This window comes from Pongo pygmaeus, chromosome 22, assembly GCF_028885625.2.
Source record: "Pongo pygmaeus isolate AG05252 chromosome 22, NHGRI_mPonPyg2-v2.0_pri, whole genome shotgun sequence".
Taxonomy (NCBI): domain Eukaryota; kingdom Metazoa; phylum Chordata; class Mammalia; order Primates; family Hominidae; genus Pongo; species Pongo pygmaeus.
The window spans coordinates 46,775,204-46,793,356 of NC_072395.2; the positions used below are offsets into that span (position 1 = coordinate 46,775,204).

At 43.9% G+C, this 18,153-nt stretch overlaps 1 protein-coding gene across 1 annotated transcript; it reads right to left on the bottom strand.

Annotated features, from left to right (window-relative positions):
• Positions 1 to 5,291: 5,291 nt before the first annotated feature.
• ATP5PO (ATP synthase peripheral stalk subunit OSCP) lies at positions 5,292 to 17,680 on the bottom strand. Its single transcript, XM_054468888.2, has 7 exons — positions 17,545 to 17,680; positions 16,278 to 16,328; positions 14,125 to 14,235; positions 10,902 to 11,031; positions 9,170 to 9,282; positions 5,773 to 5,859; positions 5,292 to 5,478 (listed from the first exon to the last, which is right to left on the bottom strand). The coding sequence occupies exons 1-7, from the start codon at positions 17,578 to 17,580 to the stop codon at positions 5,365 to 5,367; spliced, it is 642 nt and encodes a 213-aa protein (XP_054324863.1). The 5' UTR covers positions 17,581 to 17,680; the 3' UTR covers positions 5,292 to 5,364.
• Positions 17,681 to 18,153: the final 473 nt, after the last annotated feature.

Sequence of the window (18,153 nt, forward strand, 5' to 3'; positions counted from 1 at the left end):
GCCTGTTTTTCATCAGATCCATGTGCCACGCAGGCTTCCTTGGGTTCTAGTGGATTCGTTAGGGATCTGGGGCTGACCCACCTATCCCACTAGAGAGGCCACTCTCTGACTTCCAGGTAGCCCTTTCTACTTCTGTATCTGGATTGATTCAGTTTATCCCTAATTAGCGTTTGCGTTTTCCATGAAATTTCCTGATGCATCCTCACTGTCTTCAACTGTTGCACAGCCAGGTGGGTGGATGGATGGTTTAGGGCTTCTGGGTTAAGCTGTTTTGGGGCAGGCTTCTGGATGCCCATGTTTCCATGGAGACCCCAGGGGGAAGATGCCTTCCTCCCCTCTCCATTCCCAGAAAAGGATCAGGAGTCCAGGCTGCTTCTGGGGCACAGACTTTCTGTACTTGGCCACCAGAAGTGCCCCTTAGACCACCTAAGGAGGATTCTGTGAAACTCAATGTCTAAACCCCTGAGAGAGGCATTCAGAAATGATTTCAGGAGGGGGCAACCCCAGGAGTCCAGCCTCCCCTGGCAGCCTGGAAATACTGCAGTAACAAAAAGAGCTGGTTTCTGGTGATCTGAATGCATCGTGTTTAGGGGTGACACCGCTGGTGGAAGGTTGAGGGCCTGTGGTCTGAAAAGACATCTGAAGAATGTGTTAGGTTTTCAACATTTCTTTGAACAGGCTGCGTGCATCTTAATGTTGTCAACCAGCGACTGGAGCCCCTTTTTTGAGAGGCCCGAACCAGTAAAGCTCCTGACTTCAGGAGTATGGGAAGCTGTGATTTCTGGAAGCTTCCTGGAATCTACTTAGGTGTATGAATAATCTGCACATCACTTAGAGGCACTGTCCATGTGGTCCGTAACTGGCTTTATTCCCGAAGATGGAGCTGTTTAGAGATTTCTTTGTTCAGGTGCAGCCTTGGAAGGCCACCTAAGGCCTGCCAGCAGAGGAGATGAGCTCTGGTACACCAACCCCAAACAGGCCCTGACTCTCCTTCCTTAGAACGATGCCATCTGGCTGGGGTGGCAAGAGGGCTGTGAGTGGGAACAAGTCAGCCAGTCAACTGTCCCTTGGGCCCTGGTTGTTTCAAAAAAGTCTGGGGACAAGAAAAGCTAGAACATGGGGCCCTCCCTTCCCAGGAGTGCTAGCGAACCCTCCCAGATAGCTTTTGCCTGTTTGGAAAAGAATGTAATCCATCAGAACGTGAGCTCCTTGTGCTTCCAGTGACAAGCGGGCCACAGTGCTGGTCGCATGTTGCTCCCCTTACAGCCCTGCCCAGGGGTAGGACCAGACCCGCCCCTTGATGGATGTGCTGTTGATTGTAATATACTTCTGTTGCCAAATAATGGTACTGTTTAATTTTCCATAAAAGAGAGACAATATTGTCTGATATGTAATGTTAATGGAATTCTAAGAATTACTAGACACTATTATAAATTGTAGACTTACGTATTTGTCTAAGGGTTTGATGAAGCAGGGCCAAAACATTGTTTCTTCTTTTTTGTTTGAAAGAAGCTGAGGTTTGTTTTTGCTGTTTGAGTGTTCCTTTGGCAACTTATTATGTGTGAAATGTTAAATTTTACCGATTAAGATGATGGTAACTGAGACCTTTCTTTAAACCAGTAGCAACATCAGTACAAATTGCTCTTCCTGTGTATCTTGAACCTAAAAAGAACAATCTCTTCAAAAACAAAAACAAAAACAAAAAACAACTCTTTGGTCATTTTGACCTGTGTGGTTTAAATTCAAATAGTTCATGAATAAAAGGAGAAAAGCCAATCTGTTATAGTGGATTATTTTGGGTTCTTTCTGCTTCACTCTTTTCTGAGAGCACAGGAAGCTAACAGCCCTGCAAATGGTGTCTCTTCCTCTTCCCACAGATAAGGTTGTAGCTGTGCAAGGAAAATTGTGCAGAAATAAACCTAGAAAACAAAACCAACCAACAACCCTTTCAACTCTCCTATGGCTTCAGATAAATGTTAGCTAACACCAAGCAGAAATAGATTTCTCTGTACGAAGCCTTTGTGAGAACAGGAGAAGTTTTGTGTTGTACAGCATAAGAAATTCTGAGGGTGGGGTTGAGGGGGCGGTGCAAAAAGCTGATTTTCTTATAAAGACATTCAGAAGGGTCGCTGAATTTCCAGGAAGAAGTTTCTAACACACGTAACTCCACATGTTCAGAACTTGGGTGATCTGTAATTCTGAGTTCCATAAAACCCAACGCTGAATTGTATTAGGTTGTTTCCTCCTGTTCTGGTTTTAAGGCCATTCCTACCTATTTCATCACTGATTTAACTGACTATAAATAAGTCCTTTAAATTCTCTAGCTGGCTTGCACACTAGTTGAATTGTGACGTAGCACATTTTTAAAAAGTTGACCCTAAAGCAGTACGTCTTTGCCTTTTTAAAACTAGTATGCCCCATTTTTGAAGAACATAAAATCGTATGCCCTTTTCTTGGTTATTATTTGAAGTTTTAAAAATAAGTTAAGGCTGGATGTGGTGGCTCACACCTGTAATCCCCTGCGCTTTGGGAGGCTGAGGCAGGAGGATTGCTTGCATCCAGAATTTCAAGACCAGCCTGAGCAACATAGTGAGACCTTGTCTCTACAAAAAATAAATCAGCCAGGCATGCTGGCACATGCTCATGGTCCCGGGTATTCGGGAGGCTGAGGCAGGAGGATCTCTTGAGTCCAGGAGGTCAAGGCTGCAGTGAGCCATGATCGTGCCACTGCACTCCCGTCTGGGTGACAGAGTGAGACCCTGTCTTAAAAATAAAAGTTAAATGCCATTAAAAACAAATGCAATAATTAACTTTTCCAAACTATACCTAGTTCTCTTCAAGTCTGATGAGGGCCCCCTCACATAGCCCAGAGAGTGGATGGAATCACTAGTAGAAAACATGTAATTAATACCTATTTAACCACGGTTAGTAGCCAGCATAATCAAGGCAATACTTTATTCTCAAATATTTAGTTTTTCTTCTTGTTACAGAAGTAATACTTGTTAATGCAGAAAATTCAGCAAGGAAAGAAAAACACAAGGGAAATAAAATCACTTAATGGAGATGTTCTTCTACACAAAAATAAAGGTTTTTATGCACTTCATTTCTGTATTTTTTCTGTGTGTGCGTTTTAAATACTCTTGTACTATTTATTTATTTATGAGATGGAGTCTTGCTCTTGTCACCCTGGCTGTGCTTGGCCTCTTGTACTATTTAATAGCTAATATGCATTGAAAATATCCCATATACAAGGTATTGTAAAACTTTCACCTTGATTTAAAAAAAATATTGTGAAGAAAATCATTGTAGGCTGGGTGCGGTGGCTCACGCCTATAATCCCAGCACCTTGGGAGGCTGAGGCCAGTGATCGCTTGAGCCCAGGAGTTTAAAGCCAGCCTGAGCATCATGGCAAGACCCTGTCTCTACTATAAATATGAAAACTAGCTGGGTGTGGTGGCACTGCCTGTAGTTTCACCGCCTGGAGTTTCAGCTGAGGTGGGAGGATGGCTTGAGCCCAGGAGGCTGAGGTTGCAGTGAGCCATGGTCTTGCCACTGCACTCCAGCCTGAGTGATGGCGTGAGACTGTCTCAAAAAACAAATCATTGTACATAGATCTCTAGGTTCTCTCTGGTGACCTCGTAAGGCGACTTATGAAGCGCCTCATCATTCCCCAAGAGTCTACGTGCTTGATCAACAGGAATGTTGCTGAGTTTGACTCTGAAGGATCTGGACAGCATCAGCAGCATGAGGCTCCTGCAAAGACGGTTTGTCCATTGGCAGTCACATGTCTGTAGGAGCTGTGATTGTGTGTATGACGCCACCTTGTGCAGAGCAGGCCTCACTGCAGGCAGGAGGCAGGCAGTGAGTCCGGGGGGAACCTGGAATGTGGTCATGGTTAGGTTGCAGACTCAGCTGTGGAGACAGAGCTCAATATCCCGTGGCTTTGAAGAGAGGTCTATTTCTTCATCGTGTTTAACAGCCCAGGGGCAGCAGTAAGGACTGGCAGGGTGGCTCTGCCCTTGGCATCGCTTGCCATCTTATCTGCATCTAGCCAGAGGGATGGACTAAGGATTGCTCAAGAGGGCAGTCCAGGAAGGCACACCTCACTTCCTCTCCTTTCCCATTTGCTAGAACTCAGCACCAAGGTCAGGTGCTGCCAGAGGCTCAAGAATGTGGTCTCCAGCTGAGTAGCCCTAGACCCACCTAAAAGGTGGCCGAATGGTCTTCGGGCCAACGAGCAGCCTCAGCACTCCTGGTTCCTGGAAAGGTTGAGGGGCCACGTGGTGTCTCCGTTGGTTGTCACATTAGGTGATCATGTATTAAAAGCTTTGCCAGGAGGAAGCCGGAGTTGAAGCCAAGCATGAGTGCCAGGAGTGTCGTGCCACGTGGAGGGCACACCAGTCCCAGCACTAGCATGTAGGGAGCACCGCTGGGTCATGTCATTGCTCTGTAGGACTTCTTCGCTGCAATGGTCCTGCCTCTGCCCAACCAGGGGTAGTTCTGGGAAGGGAACTGGTTTGTTGGCCAAAAGCTCTTGGAGGTTGACTAAGGAACAGGCACCTGAGCGGGCTGTTGCCTGGGGAACTGTGTAACTCTTATTTTCTCTAGAAGACCAAAAGGTAAAATGTAGTGGAAGAGCTGACCTGGGAACTGGTTTTGGTTAAAAGGTGAATTGGGAGCATCTTAGGGACAAAGTGGGAACGGGCAGGGGACCTACCTAAGGTAACTTTTGTCCATTTGCTCCAGCAACGTGTTGGCGCATGGTGTTAGTTATACAGTGGTAAAAACATGGGCTGTAGGGCCTGACGCCAGCTGTCCAGACAGGTGACTGAGCACATCTCGAGAGCCCCTCAATATCTTTCCTCATTTGTAAAGTGGGGTGATGTCTGTCCCACCCGTATGACAAGGCTGTCATGCAGCTTCAGATGTACATGAAATGGCCTTGAAAGCTACAGAGCAGCCTACAACTAGGTGTGTTCATGTTAGGATTAAGGGTAAGAGGCCTCCCTGGAGGGCTATGGAGCAAGCACAGATCCGATGATCTAGTAGGGACCAGGAATTCTGAACAAACCCTTAAAGACATGGGATTTTGGCAGGCAGGACCAGATAGACTTTGCTGAGTGACCATGTATTAGGTGCTGTGTCTAACCAATTAATTCCTAAACATAATCTACTCAAACCAAATTCTCTAGGCCAAAAGGGCTTTTTGGCCTTTATACTCAGGGGATACCAAAAAAGGACATAAAAATAAAGCCTTCCACATTCCAGTTTAAAAGACAGTGAACATAATATGATCTGTTCTGGAAGCTTTTTATTGTTGCTCCAAGTTTAAGAATTTTCACTGATGGCAGAAAACCAACACTTTTAGGCAGTCTCCCGCATAGCCCTGCTCAGCTTCTGAATCTTGGTCTTGACAGACATGTCAACATATTTCTCTCCAATGCGCACAATCATTCCACCCAAGATTGACGGATCAGTCTACAAAAGAAAATAAGACTGGAAATGTGAAAACACGCTAATCAAATGGGACACACAAAAAAGTGTTTTGAAAGGCTAAACGTGTTACATAAATGTAAGAGGTTATAATTACACCTAGAAAAAGGCAAAAGTAAAACTGCAGTCAGATAATCATTTAAATTTAAAATAAATACAAAATTTTAACTACAGAAAAATTAGTACAGAGTTAGATCTAATATTTCACTAGTACTTTCTGTAGCCATTTTAAGCTTAAAATAACCTGAGGAAACGTACCATAAATAATTTAAAACCTACCTTAGCCTCCAATTTCAATACTTGGCCTTGACTTAGGAAGCTCTTGAGGACAGTTTTTAATTCAGAAAGTGTGGCTTCTTCTAAAGGCTGAAAGGCAAAACCATCCTTTCAATTTAGATAAAGCAAAACAGAAACTTCCAGAGTTAAAATACTCCAGGCCCACATCACCAAGACAGGCCTTGTGAGCTCCTCCCTTAGCTACCTGGGCCCATCATGGAGCTGCTCTGCAGCATTCACTCCTTGTTCACGCTGGAGGTTCAGGGAGCATGGGAAGGCCCTGCCTCACAGCATCACCCGGGCAGCTCCCACTCAGCCGTTCATGGACGGCCTGTAAATGCCGCTCCCTCCCTGCCTCTGCTGTGTGCTAGCTGTACAACTTGGAACTAACAAGCAAAGGCCTTCAAGTTTCTAATGCCTGAAGATGCAGCCCCATCAATGCAGGAGGACGCAGACCTCTCCTGGGTGCAGCCCCGGGGTCACGACATGCATCTATCATGTCCTTGGGTGAAAAGTTGCCATTTTCACCTGGTTTTACATCTTCATGTTTCCCTAGCTCTGCTGGCTGTTCAACTCCCCGCATCCACGGCTACCTGGAGCTCTGGCAGGCCACTCCACTCTCTGAACCCCAGTGAGAGAACCTGGAGCAGCTGGCTTTTCCTGAAGTCAGCTCAGCTCCATAATCTACTTTAGAGCAAGCACCTCAAATGTCCAGACTGCGCTCTCCTCTCGGTCCCAACTCTTACTCCTGGTTAGTTATGTTATAGTGTTAAGTGTTATAATGGTGAAAATGAAGAAGGCTGTTAAAGCAAAGGCCTTTTTTTTTTGAGACCGAGTCTCGCTGTCACCCAGGCTGGAGTACAGTGGCGAGATCTCGGCTCACTGCAGCCTCCGCCTCCCAGGTTCAAGCGATTCTCCTGCCTCAGCTTCCCAAGTAGCTGGAATTACAGGCGCATGCCACCACACCCGGCTAATTTTTGTATTTTTAGTAGAGACGGGGGTTTCACCACGTTGGTCAGGCTGGTCTCGAACTCCTGGCCTTAAGTGATCCACCCACTTCAGTCTCCCAAAATGCTGGGGTTACAAGCGTGAGCCACCACACCCTGCTGCAAAGGCCTTTTTTTTTACTTGTCATAAATCCTACCTCCCTGGCCCCTCCTCTAAGAGCCTAAAAAAATTTGGCAAGAAAATTTATGTCTTTGTAAAGATCTAACAATATCCTTTTTTTGGGGGTGGGGGTTGCTGGTGGTGGCCAAAATCTATTCGTGTTCAAAACATTATTTACTGAGACTAAAAGGTTACAGAATTCTGAAATATACATACCCTCCACTGAGACATGTACCAACTGCCAAGTACCTGTCTATGCCAGGCACATTTCATACCTACTATCTCCCTTCATGTGGGCAACCCTGAAAGGCCACCGGTTATGACTCCCATTTTACATATGAGGGAACGGAGGATCAGAGTGGTTAAGAAACTCACCTAAGGTCACATCAGCAAGTGAGGACTAGCCCCAATATTTGAAACCAGTCTGTGTATTTCTAAAGCCTGTGCTCTTAGTCACTCATCAAGACATAATGTTTTTCAAACAGTACAGACTCACGCACCCAATAGTATCAACATCACAAGCATTAGTAACAGTTGGTTCTAAAATCTTTTGCAAAAACAAGCATCCTTTAAAAGAAAATCATGTCCTTGTGGCTGGGCACGGTGGCTCACACCTGTGGTCCCAGCACTTTGGGAGGCCAAGGTGGGTGGATTGCCTGAAGTCAGGAGTTCGAGACCAGCCTGGCCAACATGGTGAAACTCTGTCTCTACTAAAAATACAAAAAATTAGCCGGGTGTGGTGGCGGGTGCTGTAATCCAGCTACTTGGGAGGCTGAGGCAGGAGAATTGCTTGAGCCCGGGAGGCGGAAGTTGCAGTGAGCTAAGATCGTGCCACTGCACTCCAGCCTGGGTGACAGAGTAAGACTCTGTCTCAAAAAAGAAAAAAAGAAAGAAAATCATGTCCTTGTATTCACTGAAGAATGGCCTGCACCAGTGCTTCATGATGGTTGACCGTGGGGCAGGTGAATGTCTAATCTGCGCCACACTGTTAGGGATAACTGGTGCAGCCACAGAGGGCTCTCTGCTTATGTCTGAGCTGTAATGATTTGCAGCCAGGCACATGTTTTGGGGGCACCAACTACTGAACTACAAATGTGCAAGTAAGTATGATGTGCTAGGATGCCTCTCCTTGAATCTGTGCTAACTAGAAGGTTAGACTGTCCTTTAAATGCTACAACTATTAATCTAGATGAGGTCAGGTGCTACGAATTCCAAGTAAATCTACCACCCTCTCCTGTTTTCCTGTAGAGTAAGCTACATTACATTTGACTGAGTTACATAGGGAAGAAAATACATATTGAAGACAACAACAAAATTAATTCTAGGGAGGCAATGTAGTGTAGTCTAAGGAAAATGGACTTCTAAGAGGCCTTGGGGCCTGTGTTCAAATTCTAGTCCCACCTCGTATAACTCTGGGCAAGCGACTTCATTTCCCTGCATTCGGTTTTCTCATCTGTAAAATGAGGATAATTATATTTCTATCTCACATGAATCTTCTGATACTGAATAACATCATAAAGCACCCAGCATATAGTAGGGTTCAATAAACGGTAGCCAATTATAGCCCACTCTATCAAGTCAAAAAGATACAAAGGCCCATCCGCTCTACTCCTTCCCATTCACCACCAGCAAAGATGAAAGGTTAGTAACTCTAGTTTCAGGCCAGGTGTGGTAGCTTACACCTTTATTCCCAGCACTTTAGGAGGCCGAGGCAGGTGGGTCACTTGAGCCCAGAAGTTCGAGACAAGCCTGGAGAACAGAGTAAAACCTCCACCTCTATAAAAAATACAAAAAAATTAGCTGGTTGTGGTGGGGGTGCACTGTAGTCCCAGCTACTCAGGAAGCTGAGGCAGGAGGATCACCTGAGCCCAGGAGGTTGAGGCTACAGAGGTGTGATTGTGTCACTGCACTCTAGCCTGGGTGACAAAGTGAGACTCTGTCTCAAAAAAATGAACTCTAGAATTCTAGTTTCAGTAAACTACTTCAAGTGGTATTCATAAAATAATTCAAACGTATAAGAGTCTAAACCACTCTTTTCTAACACATTTTGATGTACTTTACATTTAACCCAGGCCTTATGAATAATCACTGGTTACAGAAGCACTAATAAGATACACGCTGGCTTTTCCAAAGCAAAGGGTCACAGAAGCTGATATAAAAATGAAACAAACATCCCAGGTGACAAGTTACCTTTCCCAATTTCTTGATTTTACCCTGTTTTCCCCTTTTCTTCCTGCAAAAGGTGACGCATGTAATATCAAGGCAAACACAGCAGCAACAACCCGTTACTTACAGATGCAGAGGTCACTGTGCAAGGTACCTCTCCGCGATGGACACTCATCATGGTAGAAAAGGCAGAAACGACTCCTTGGGTATTGCTTAATCGACCATTTTCAGCAAGCAAATCTGCCAGAGTGAAGGTGTCTCAGTAACAAGAAACTCACTTGAACAAGTTATTCATGAAGTTGTATACTCAGCCCAAAAAACAAACTTAGATTTGTGGTCTTAAAACACCATATACAGGGGCGCATGCCTATAATCCCAACTACTGGAGGCTGAGGTGCAAAGATTGCTGGGGGCCATGAGTTCAAGACCAGCCAAAATAGTGAGATCTCATCTCCACAAAAAAACGTTAGGGCTTGATGGCGCATGTCTATAGTCCCAGCTACTCAGGAGGCTGAGGCAGGAAGACTGCTTGAGCCTAGGAGTTTAAGGCTGCAGTGTGCTATGACTGTCCTACTGTACCCCAGCATGGGCGACAGAGTAAGATCTTGTCTCTTAAAATCACAGTATATTCAATGTTCTTTAAGAATATGAATGGAGGCCGAGTGCAGTGGCTCATGCCTGTAATCCCAGCACTTTGGGAGGCCGAGATGGGCAGAGAGCTTGTGTCCAGGAGTTTGAGACCAGCCTGGGTAACATGGTGAAACCCTGTCTCACAAAAAAAAAAACTAAAAAATTAGCTGGGCACTCAAAAATTAGTGGCGCATGCGCATAGTTCCAGCTACTCAGGAGGCTGAGACAGAAGGATCACTTAAGCCCAGGAGGCAGAGGTTGCAGTGAGCTGAGACTGTGCCACTGCACTCCAGCTTGGGTGACAGAAAGGGACACCCAGGCTCAAAAAAAAAAAAAAAGAATGGAGAAGATACAACTTGTTATTTAAAATGCATATCCAATTTTGCTTTTTTTTTTTAATAGACTGCACTGACAAGGATTTAAATTAGTAGGTATGGGGGGTTCTCAGCTTGCAATCTGATTTTCATATTTATGTTACAGATTGTATGTTTGGCTACAAATTCAAAGATGATGTCATGAACACACTTTCTCTGCAACTTTTATTTTGAGCTGGCTATGAGGATCTGAAAAGCAATCCGGGCTGCATGGTGGCTCATGCCTGTAATCCCAGCACTTTGGGAAGCCAAAGCAGGCAGATGGCTTAAGCCCAGGAGTTCAAGACCAGGCTGGGCAACATGGAGAAACCCTATCTCTACAAAAAATACAAAAAATTAGCTGGGTGTGGTGGCATGCACCTGTATTCCCAGCTACTAGGGAGGCTGAGGTGGGAGGATCACCTGAGTCTGGGAGGTTGAAGCTGCAGTGAGCTGAGATCATGCCACTGCACTTCAGCCTGAGTGACAGAGTAAGACTCTGTCTCAAAAAGAGAAAAGCAGTCCAAATGTACCCAAGAATGCAAATGTCTCCAAGGATCAAGGTACAGCCACAGGCCACAAACAATTTTCTTGGTAGGTATCACATTGGCCGCCTCCACAGTTGAAACTACTGACTATGCAATTAGACATGCTTAGGTCCTAGTATCCTTTAGACAATGCTCCTCAAACTTCAATGTGCAAACGATTCACTTAGGGAGCTGGTTAAGATGCAGACTCTGATTCAGCAGGTTGCTGTGAGGCCTGAGATTCTTCACTGCCAACAGGCTCCCAGGTGATGCTGATGCCCACAGTCCATGGACCACATTTCCAGTCATAGTTTCAAGACACCTCAAATGAAAAAGTTCTAATACTCACTGATCAGGTTGGTGGTGAGGGGAGAGAACCTCTCTTTTGCTGTGATGTCATTTAGGCTTTTCACTTTAATGGAACGCTTCACATAGGGATTCAAAACAGAAGCAGCCACTTTGGGTTCCTTCAGGATTTGCTGAAAGCATCAAAAAATAATTTCTTAAATTTTTTAGAGCACAAATGAAGGATGTGCCATGCACACACTTTCTTTCTTTCTTTTTTGGAGACAAAGTCTTGCTCTGTTGCCCGGGCTGGAGTGCAGTGGCACAATCTTGGCTCATACAACCTCTGCATCCCGGGTTCAAGCAATTATCCTGCCTCAGCCTCCCGAATAGCTGCGCCACCATGTCCAGCTAATTTTTGTATTTTTAGTAGAAACGGGGTTTCTCCATGTTGGCCAGGCTGGTCTTAAACTCCTGACCTCAAGTGATCCACCCACCTCGGCCTCCCAAAGTGCTGGGATTACAGGCATGAGCCACTGTGCCCGGCCATACAAACACTTTCTTATGAATTAAATATTTTATGAATTAAATTAGCACTGCTGAAGAACATATGAAAAAAAGATTATAATCAAACAATTTTCTGACTGCCTTTCAGAATACACTGTGCACTGCACCAGGATTTTATATAGGATAGAATGATGTTCCTCAAAAAAATTTAAAAATACTGTATGAAGTTTCTTAAATTTGTTTTTGCTTTTCAAGAAAGATTATAAAACACTAAACAGCCAAAACTTCATTTGACTGCATATTTTAATGTATTTAAGAGAGGAGTAGTCTGGCTTTTCTAGCAGTGCTATTTCTAAAGTGCAGACCTCAAAACTGTGCTCTGACTGCAGAGGCCTCCATACCGCTCCCGTGGAGGGGCCCTGCCTCTTACAGAGTCCAGGGAACCCAGCAGAGATTCTGTGAGACCTCTGGTGCTGCCAGAGCAGCCCCAAAGAGTCTGGGAGACAGAGTGGACAAAAAAACAGAAGCACAACCATCATGGGAAACAATGTTCTTCTCATTTTGTTGTATCACAAATGCCTGAATTCAGTGACCAAGTGCAGCTTCCAGCATGTTGCTCTAGAGTTCCAACAAACCAACAACAGTAGTTTCCAGTCGAGCCCTTTCAGTTAACACACCTCTCTATGCCTTTCAATTACTCTCCTAGCACCTCCTCCCAGGCTCCTGGCCAGAATCCTGTCTCTGATCCACGATACTGGTCAGACACTATCATCCAATGCTAACATTTCCACTTGAGTGACCCCACAGAAATGACATTTTTCCATAAAAAATGCAGAGATATACAGATTTAAAGCATTCTGGAATTTGGGTTACCTAGTTTTTCATGTTTATCTGTGTCTCCTGCATCATCCAGAAGACAGTGCGTATGATCCTTGTATCGTCCTTCCCTCTTAGTGCCAAAACCCTGCTAATATTCAGTGTCTTAAGGTAATTGCCTCCCTTTTTCTCCATGTCTTGACTGACTTCCAGGCTTTAGACAAACTCCATTCTAATATCCACAATCCAGGTAATTCTCTCCATTGTAAACATGATTGTTTCTGTTTAAAATGGGCATAACTGACAAGTAGCAGACAATAACCATCACCTCCAAAAATGCCTGTGTGAGACCCCGTCTGTTCCTGCATGCCCTTCCCCCCAAATGTCTCCAATAATAGGGCCGGACTCCTGGGCTCTGTGAGAATCATAAGAGTTTATCACACCAGCTAAGACCTTAAGCATTATCTGCAGAGATAAATGGATCAAGGAAGGAATGTGGACCTAAAATTATTCTGCCTGTTAAGATGGAAGTTCCAGTAGAAGCTCAAGTGAAAAATGAATAAAACATAAAACAGTACAGAACAGTAATACTTATAGACTATACATACGATGATTAATATAGAACATAAGTATTATTACTCTATACAACTGGCCTATGAATTGTTTTTTCTAAACAATAAAAACTTACAGATATGTGAATTAAGGAATGAAGAATCTTAAAATCAAGAAAGAACCAAACTTCCTCTGAAGAGGCTATATACCAGACTGCGTCTCACTCACCTTTTTTAATGCAGACCTTGCTGCCAGTGGTGGCAGCTAGAAAATCAAAGAAGGAAGCAACAGAATGTGTAGAAACCTGTTAACTAGAAAATTCAGTGAAAACGAAAGCAGACATTCTCCTATTCAGTTACAATGTAGGCTTCTGGTAATACGGTTTATTTATTCTGCTTTTCATGTTTAAAAAAAAGTAAAAAACATCTTGCAGTAGCCTCACAGTCTTTGCCTGTCAGTCCTCTATTACTACTGGGAAGCCCATGCCCCTTTACTAACTCTGCTGCCCAGCGTGCCCCACCCTGTTATACTTCCCTCACATTTTGGGAACAAAATAATTAAGAGGTTTATCAAAACAATGAAAAGGTCTACATGGTTACTTCTGGGGTTCCGGCAATTGCAAAGGCATCTCTACCAAATGAAAACAACCTGTAAGACATATCTGAGCCTCCTCTGATTCTACAAGCATAGAATATGGCAATTAAAACCTGAGGAAAAGGTTTCATGAAAACAAATTCTCAGTAAAACCAAATCACAATATATTCTAAAGACCTAGCCCATAAGCATAGTTTTTTTTTTTTTTTTTTTTTTGAGACAGAGTCTCGTACCGTCCGGGGCTGTAGTGCAATGGCGCGATCTCGGCTCACTGCAACCTCGGCCTCCCAGGTTCAAGCAATTCTGCCTCAGCCTCTGGAGTAGCTGGGATTACAGGTGTTCACCACCACGTCCCACTAATTTTTTGTATTTTTTAGTAGAGATGGGGTTTCACTATGTCAGCTAGGCTGGTCTTGAACTCATGACCTCCTGATCTGCCCGCCTCAGCCTCCCAAAGTACTGGGATTACAGGCGTGAGCACTGTGCCCAGTTATAAGCATAGATTTTTAAAGGTAGCTTTTAAATTCTCTTCTGAAATAGCAATTTTCCTAAATTATCATCCATTTTAATCTTATATTTCAACCTTTTCTTAGCCCCACATCTTGGTTCCTAATATTAATATCCTTATATGTATCTGTTTGTTCTTTTTATATGTCTTATAATAAAAACCCAATATTATTACTAAAAATGTGTTTACAGAAAATGGCTTTTTCCCAGTTTTTTCTTGTAGGATACACCTCATTAGGAATGCACAAACAACCAAAGGAAAAAATATACAAACAGGAACTTCATACGTAATGAATAGGAAAGCTACTTACTGCTACTCTCAACAACTCCTTTTCTACTTGCTCCAGCTTATTCTGTTTTGATGCAGCAGAATAAAGAGCTGTGGCATAGCGACCTTCAATACCGTATACCTGAACAGGAGGCTTTAAAAAAAAAGGTGAAATAGGAGAGGAAGGAAAAAGGAAAATCACTTAATAGTATACTCTCAAGAGCAGCATTTAAAATTTATATTTTAAAAAATATATCTCTTTAACACAAAACAGTTTAAAAATGTCATTCAAGAGCTGTCCTAAATGGCAATTTGCAAATAAATTAGGGATGTTTCCTTGGTCAGGTCACTCAATCTTTGAGCCTCCAATTCCTCATCTGTAACATGAGGGGCTTAGTAGGCATTGTCTAAAGTCCCTTCCAGGTTTACATACCTTTATCAATTACTTGTACTTTAATTTTGAGATGAGCTTATGTTTCCTTTGAACTCAGTAACTATTTAATTTCAAGTATGGGAGGCTGTGAACACTGACAGTTTCGAGTATGTTAGAGCTAGGAAAACAGGTGTTTATGAAACACGTAAGTATACTTTTATACATTTCATACTAACACTATACATTTTCCCTTACATAGCCTCCCTATCGATGTTCAATGTAACACAGCCCTTTGGCAGTTTACAAAAAAACCTGATGCTTGAATTATTTTTCACAATAAACTATAGACTTTTTTTCTACCATCAATGTATGACTACATGTTCTTAGTGGTGCTGTATGGTTGTAGTGGGAAAGCTCAGGCTTGGATGAGAAAGATTTAGTTCCAGTCCAGCTCTAGGACTAAGCTGAGTAACCTCAGGTAAATTTTCCCTGGGCCTCAGTCTCCCCTTTTGTAAAATGGGAAGACCAGTTACTCCTTAACACTGTTATGAAGTTTTAAGGTCTCACATGAAGGACAAAATGATTTTGATCATTTGATTTGAGATTTAGGGCTGGTAATGAGGACGGGACAGGATAATTATTTTCCTAAATTCCACCTGATGTGGGTTCATTAAGGACATAGACCTGGTGGTATGATCTTTCCTTTACTCGATTTTTCCAAGGGGAGGACTGGCTCACTGTTGATTTGGTGGGGAAAAGCGCGGGTAGGACAGTCCGCCCAGCACATCTTAGAAAAGTTCGTGCTCCCTGACAGTTGAACCAATTCTCTATCACACAGGAACTTTCTTTAATCAAATAAAGAATTTCAAAATAACCCATACAAATGGAGTCAGACTTCATGTTCCAACAGGGTTGTTTCCAGCTGTTAGCCATGTATCATTTCTGGGGGCCTTCTGGGGAACTTCATTTATTATGTGTCACTAATAGTCCTCTATCTGGGGTCAACTGGACTACTTCTGGTTTGAAAAGAAAGGGACTGGCAACTCCCTGAAATAGTGAGCCTCCTTGGTGCCTACTGGAAAGAAAGGGTGTGAAGAGTATGAATATTCCTTACCAGAATGGAACATGGAGAACTGCATTAGAAACCAAGGTACCTTGATTTTTTTTTTTTTTCCGAGACAGAGTCTTGCTCTATCGCCCAGGCTGGAGTGCAGTGGCCTGATCTCTGCTCACTGCAACCTCCGCCTCCCAGGCTCAAGCAATTCTCCTACCTCAGCCTCCCAAGTGGCTGGGATTACAGGCATGCGCCACTATGCCTGGCTAATTTTTGTATTCTTAGTAGAGATGGGGTTTCACCATGTTGGCCAGGCTGGTCTCAAACTCCTGACCTCGTGATCTGCCTGCCTCGGCCTCCCAAAGTGTTGGGATTACAGGCGTGAGCCACCGCGACCAGCCCGGTACCTTGATTTTAATATCTCCTGTAATAACTTACTGTGATAACTTGGGCATGTCACTTTATTAAACTTGTTTCTTTCATTAAAAAAAAAAATAAGTAAATGCTAGCTTGCCTATTTTAGAGGGTTAATGGAAAAACAAATGATTAAAAAGTTTTCATATTTAAAGATGATGCATGGGTCTGTCAAAAAGCAAATACTCAACACCATTCCTTTCCCCACCCTATGCACACAGCACATTTTGGGAACCACAAGTCACGCAATAAGGTTTAGACAGTAACTACACAAAAATCCACGCCCTGACTGTACTGCTGTTTGACTCACACTTTCGCGTGCTTTATCATTACAGAAGAATATAAATTAACATACCCTCACAAGCTTGGCAAATGGTCTGACCACAGAGGTACTGAAGCATCGCACCTTCAAAGCAATAAAGGAAAACAGATCAAACAAAATTACTTGAAGGATTTCTGCATTTAACTCAATAACAACAAAAAATTTTAAATAACCTTAAAATCATTAGTTTTGTCTCTTTGTATATTCACATATTACATGAGGGTGAGCTACTTATTATTACTAAGGAGTAAACTTACCCAATGAGGATTATGCCAAGTTGCTTGGGAAATCACCTTCCCACGAACCTCCTAGTTTGCTAGGAATGGACCGAGGCTAGCACACCCGTAAGACAGAAAAACACTAACTTCCAAGGAGTGCATGTTTCAAAAATATTTAACCAAAATTTTGGCGTTTCTATTAACAGACCCTTGAGCAGATCATTTGCAACAGACGTACCCTCCTCGGAATCCAAATGCTATCTGAAAATAAAGATGAATTTTTTGAGTACTGCCGCAGAGTTTGATCTGACAAGAAGCCTTAGTTCTGAGAGACAGTATCCTGCCAATCAAAAGACAGAGCTGGAATACACAGTTTAAAAATCACCTGCATGCGCACAGGTCACAGATCACAGGTCACCTTCAAATCCTCCAGCTATGGAAAGTGTTTTATCAAAACTGCTTGTGAGGATTAAGACTTTTTAATGCTTATGAAAAAATTACCTAAGATGCCAGGAAGGGGTCATGATATGTAAAGCACCATGGTGAGATGCAGCACAAACAGCATAATATTTTTTCAAACTCGATCTTCTGGGTGATTCCGTGGGTTCAAATCTCAATTCTACCACTTACCGACTGAGCAGCCAAAGACTCATTTAAACTTTTCGACCTCATTTTATTTACAAAACTGTGAAATCTGTTTTACAAATATTCCTTAGCATTACTAGTAAGTGATCTCTGACAGGTTTTACCACAATGGCAAAGGAAGCTGATTTGGGGGCTAGTCCATGCCCCTTCCCCGGAATTCAGCGAAGGGCAGACCCCCTCTCCTGCGCCCCTCAGGCTAGCAGCTTCCCGGGAAGACGCCAAGGTTACGGCACGCGCAGCCCCGCGCCTACTGCCCCGTAGGCATCCCGGGGGACAAACGCTGGGTCGTCCTGAGTCGCTCCCACTCGCCGGGTCCCATAACCTTGAAGACTGCCAGACTTCCCCAGCCGAAGCATCGCACCCTGGTGCTCGAGGTTGGGTACCGGTCATCCCAGGAGGGATCCTCCCACTGGCTCTCAGGACCACCTTTCTCTCACCTGCCGGGAGAGCCCGGACACCGCTGGGGTAGCCATCTTCTCCGGGGCGGCTGTAGGTCAACCCCGAGTGGGAAGCGAGAGATGCGCAAGGGCGCACGCGCGCGTTGGCGTAACCGCTAGGTTCTCTGGGAAGTGTAGGCGTAGGGCGTCAGGCCGCACGCGCAGAGACCTCCCTCAGGCTGGGAATTGTAGTTCTTAGCAGTGGTAAGGGCGGGACCCTAGGGGTGGAGCCAGAGGGCTTCGACTGCATCTGAAAATGAAATCATTGTTACTGGCCAAGCGTCCCTCACTGTAGAATGGATTTGCTGTCCCCAGTTTTAAAATTTACATTTAGATAAATATGGTGGCATTTGTTCCATTTCACAGTTATTACCAGCGTCACTGGCTTCTTTACACTTCCTTCCCAGCATGCTAAAGCCTGCATCAATGGCTTTTTCTCACGTTGCATACAAAGACAAAACCAAAACAAAACAAAAAGCTTCCAGGAGCCTTGCAGCTCCAGGAGCGGACACCACGTCCCTCTTCCCTGGGCCATGACTACCCATTGTTAAATAAAGAATTATTCAGTGATGCTTGTTAAAGCATGGTAAGGAACACTTTATTCAGGAC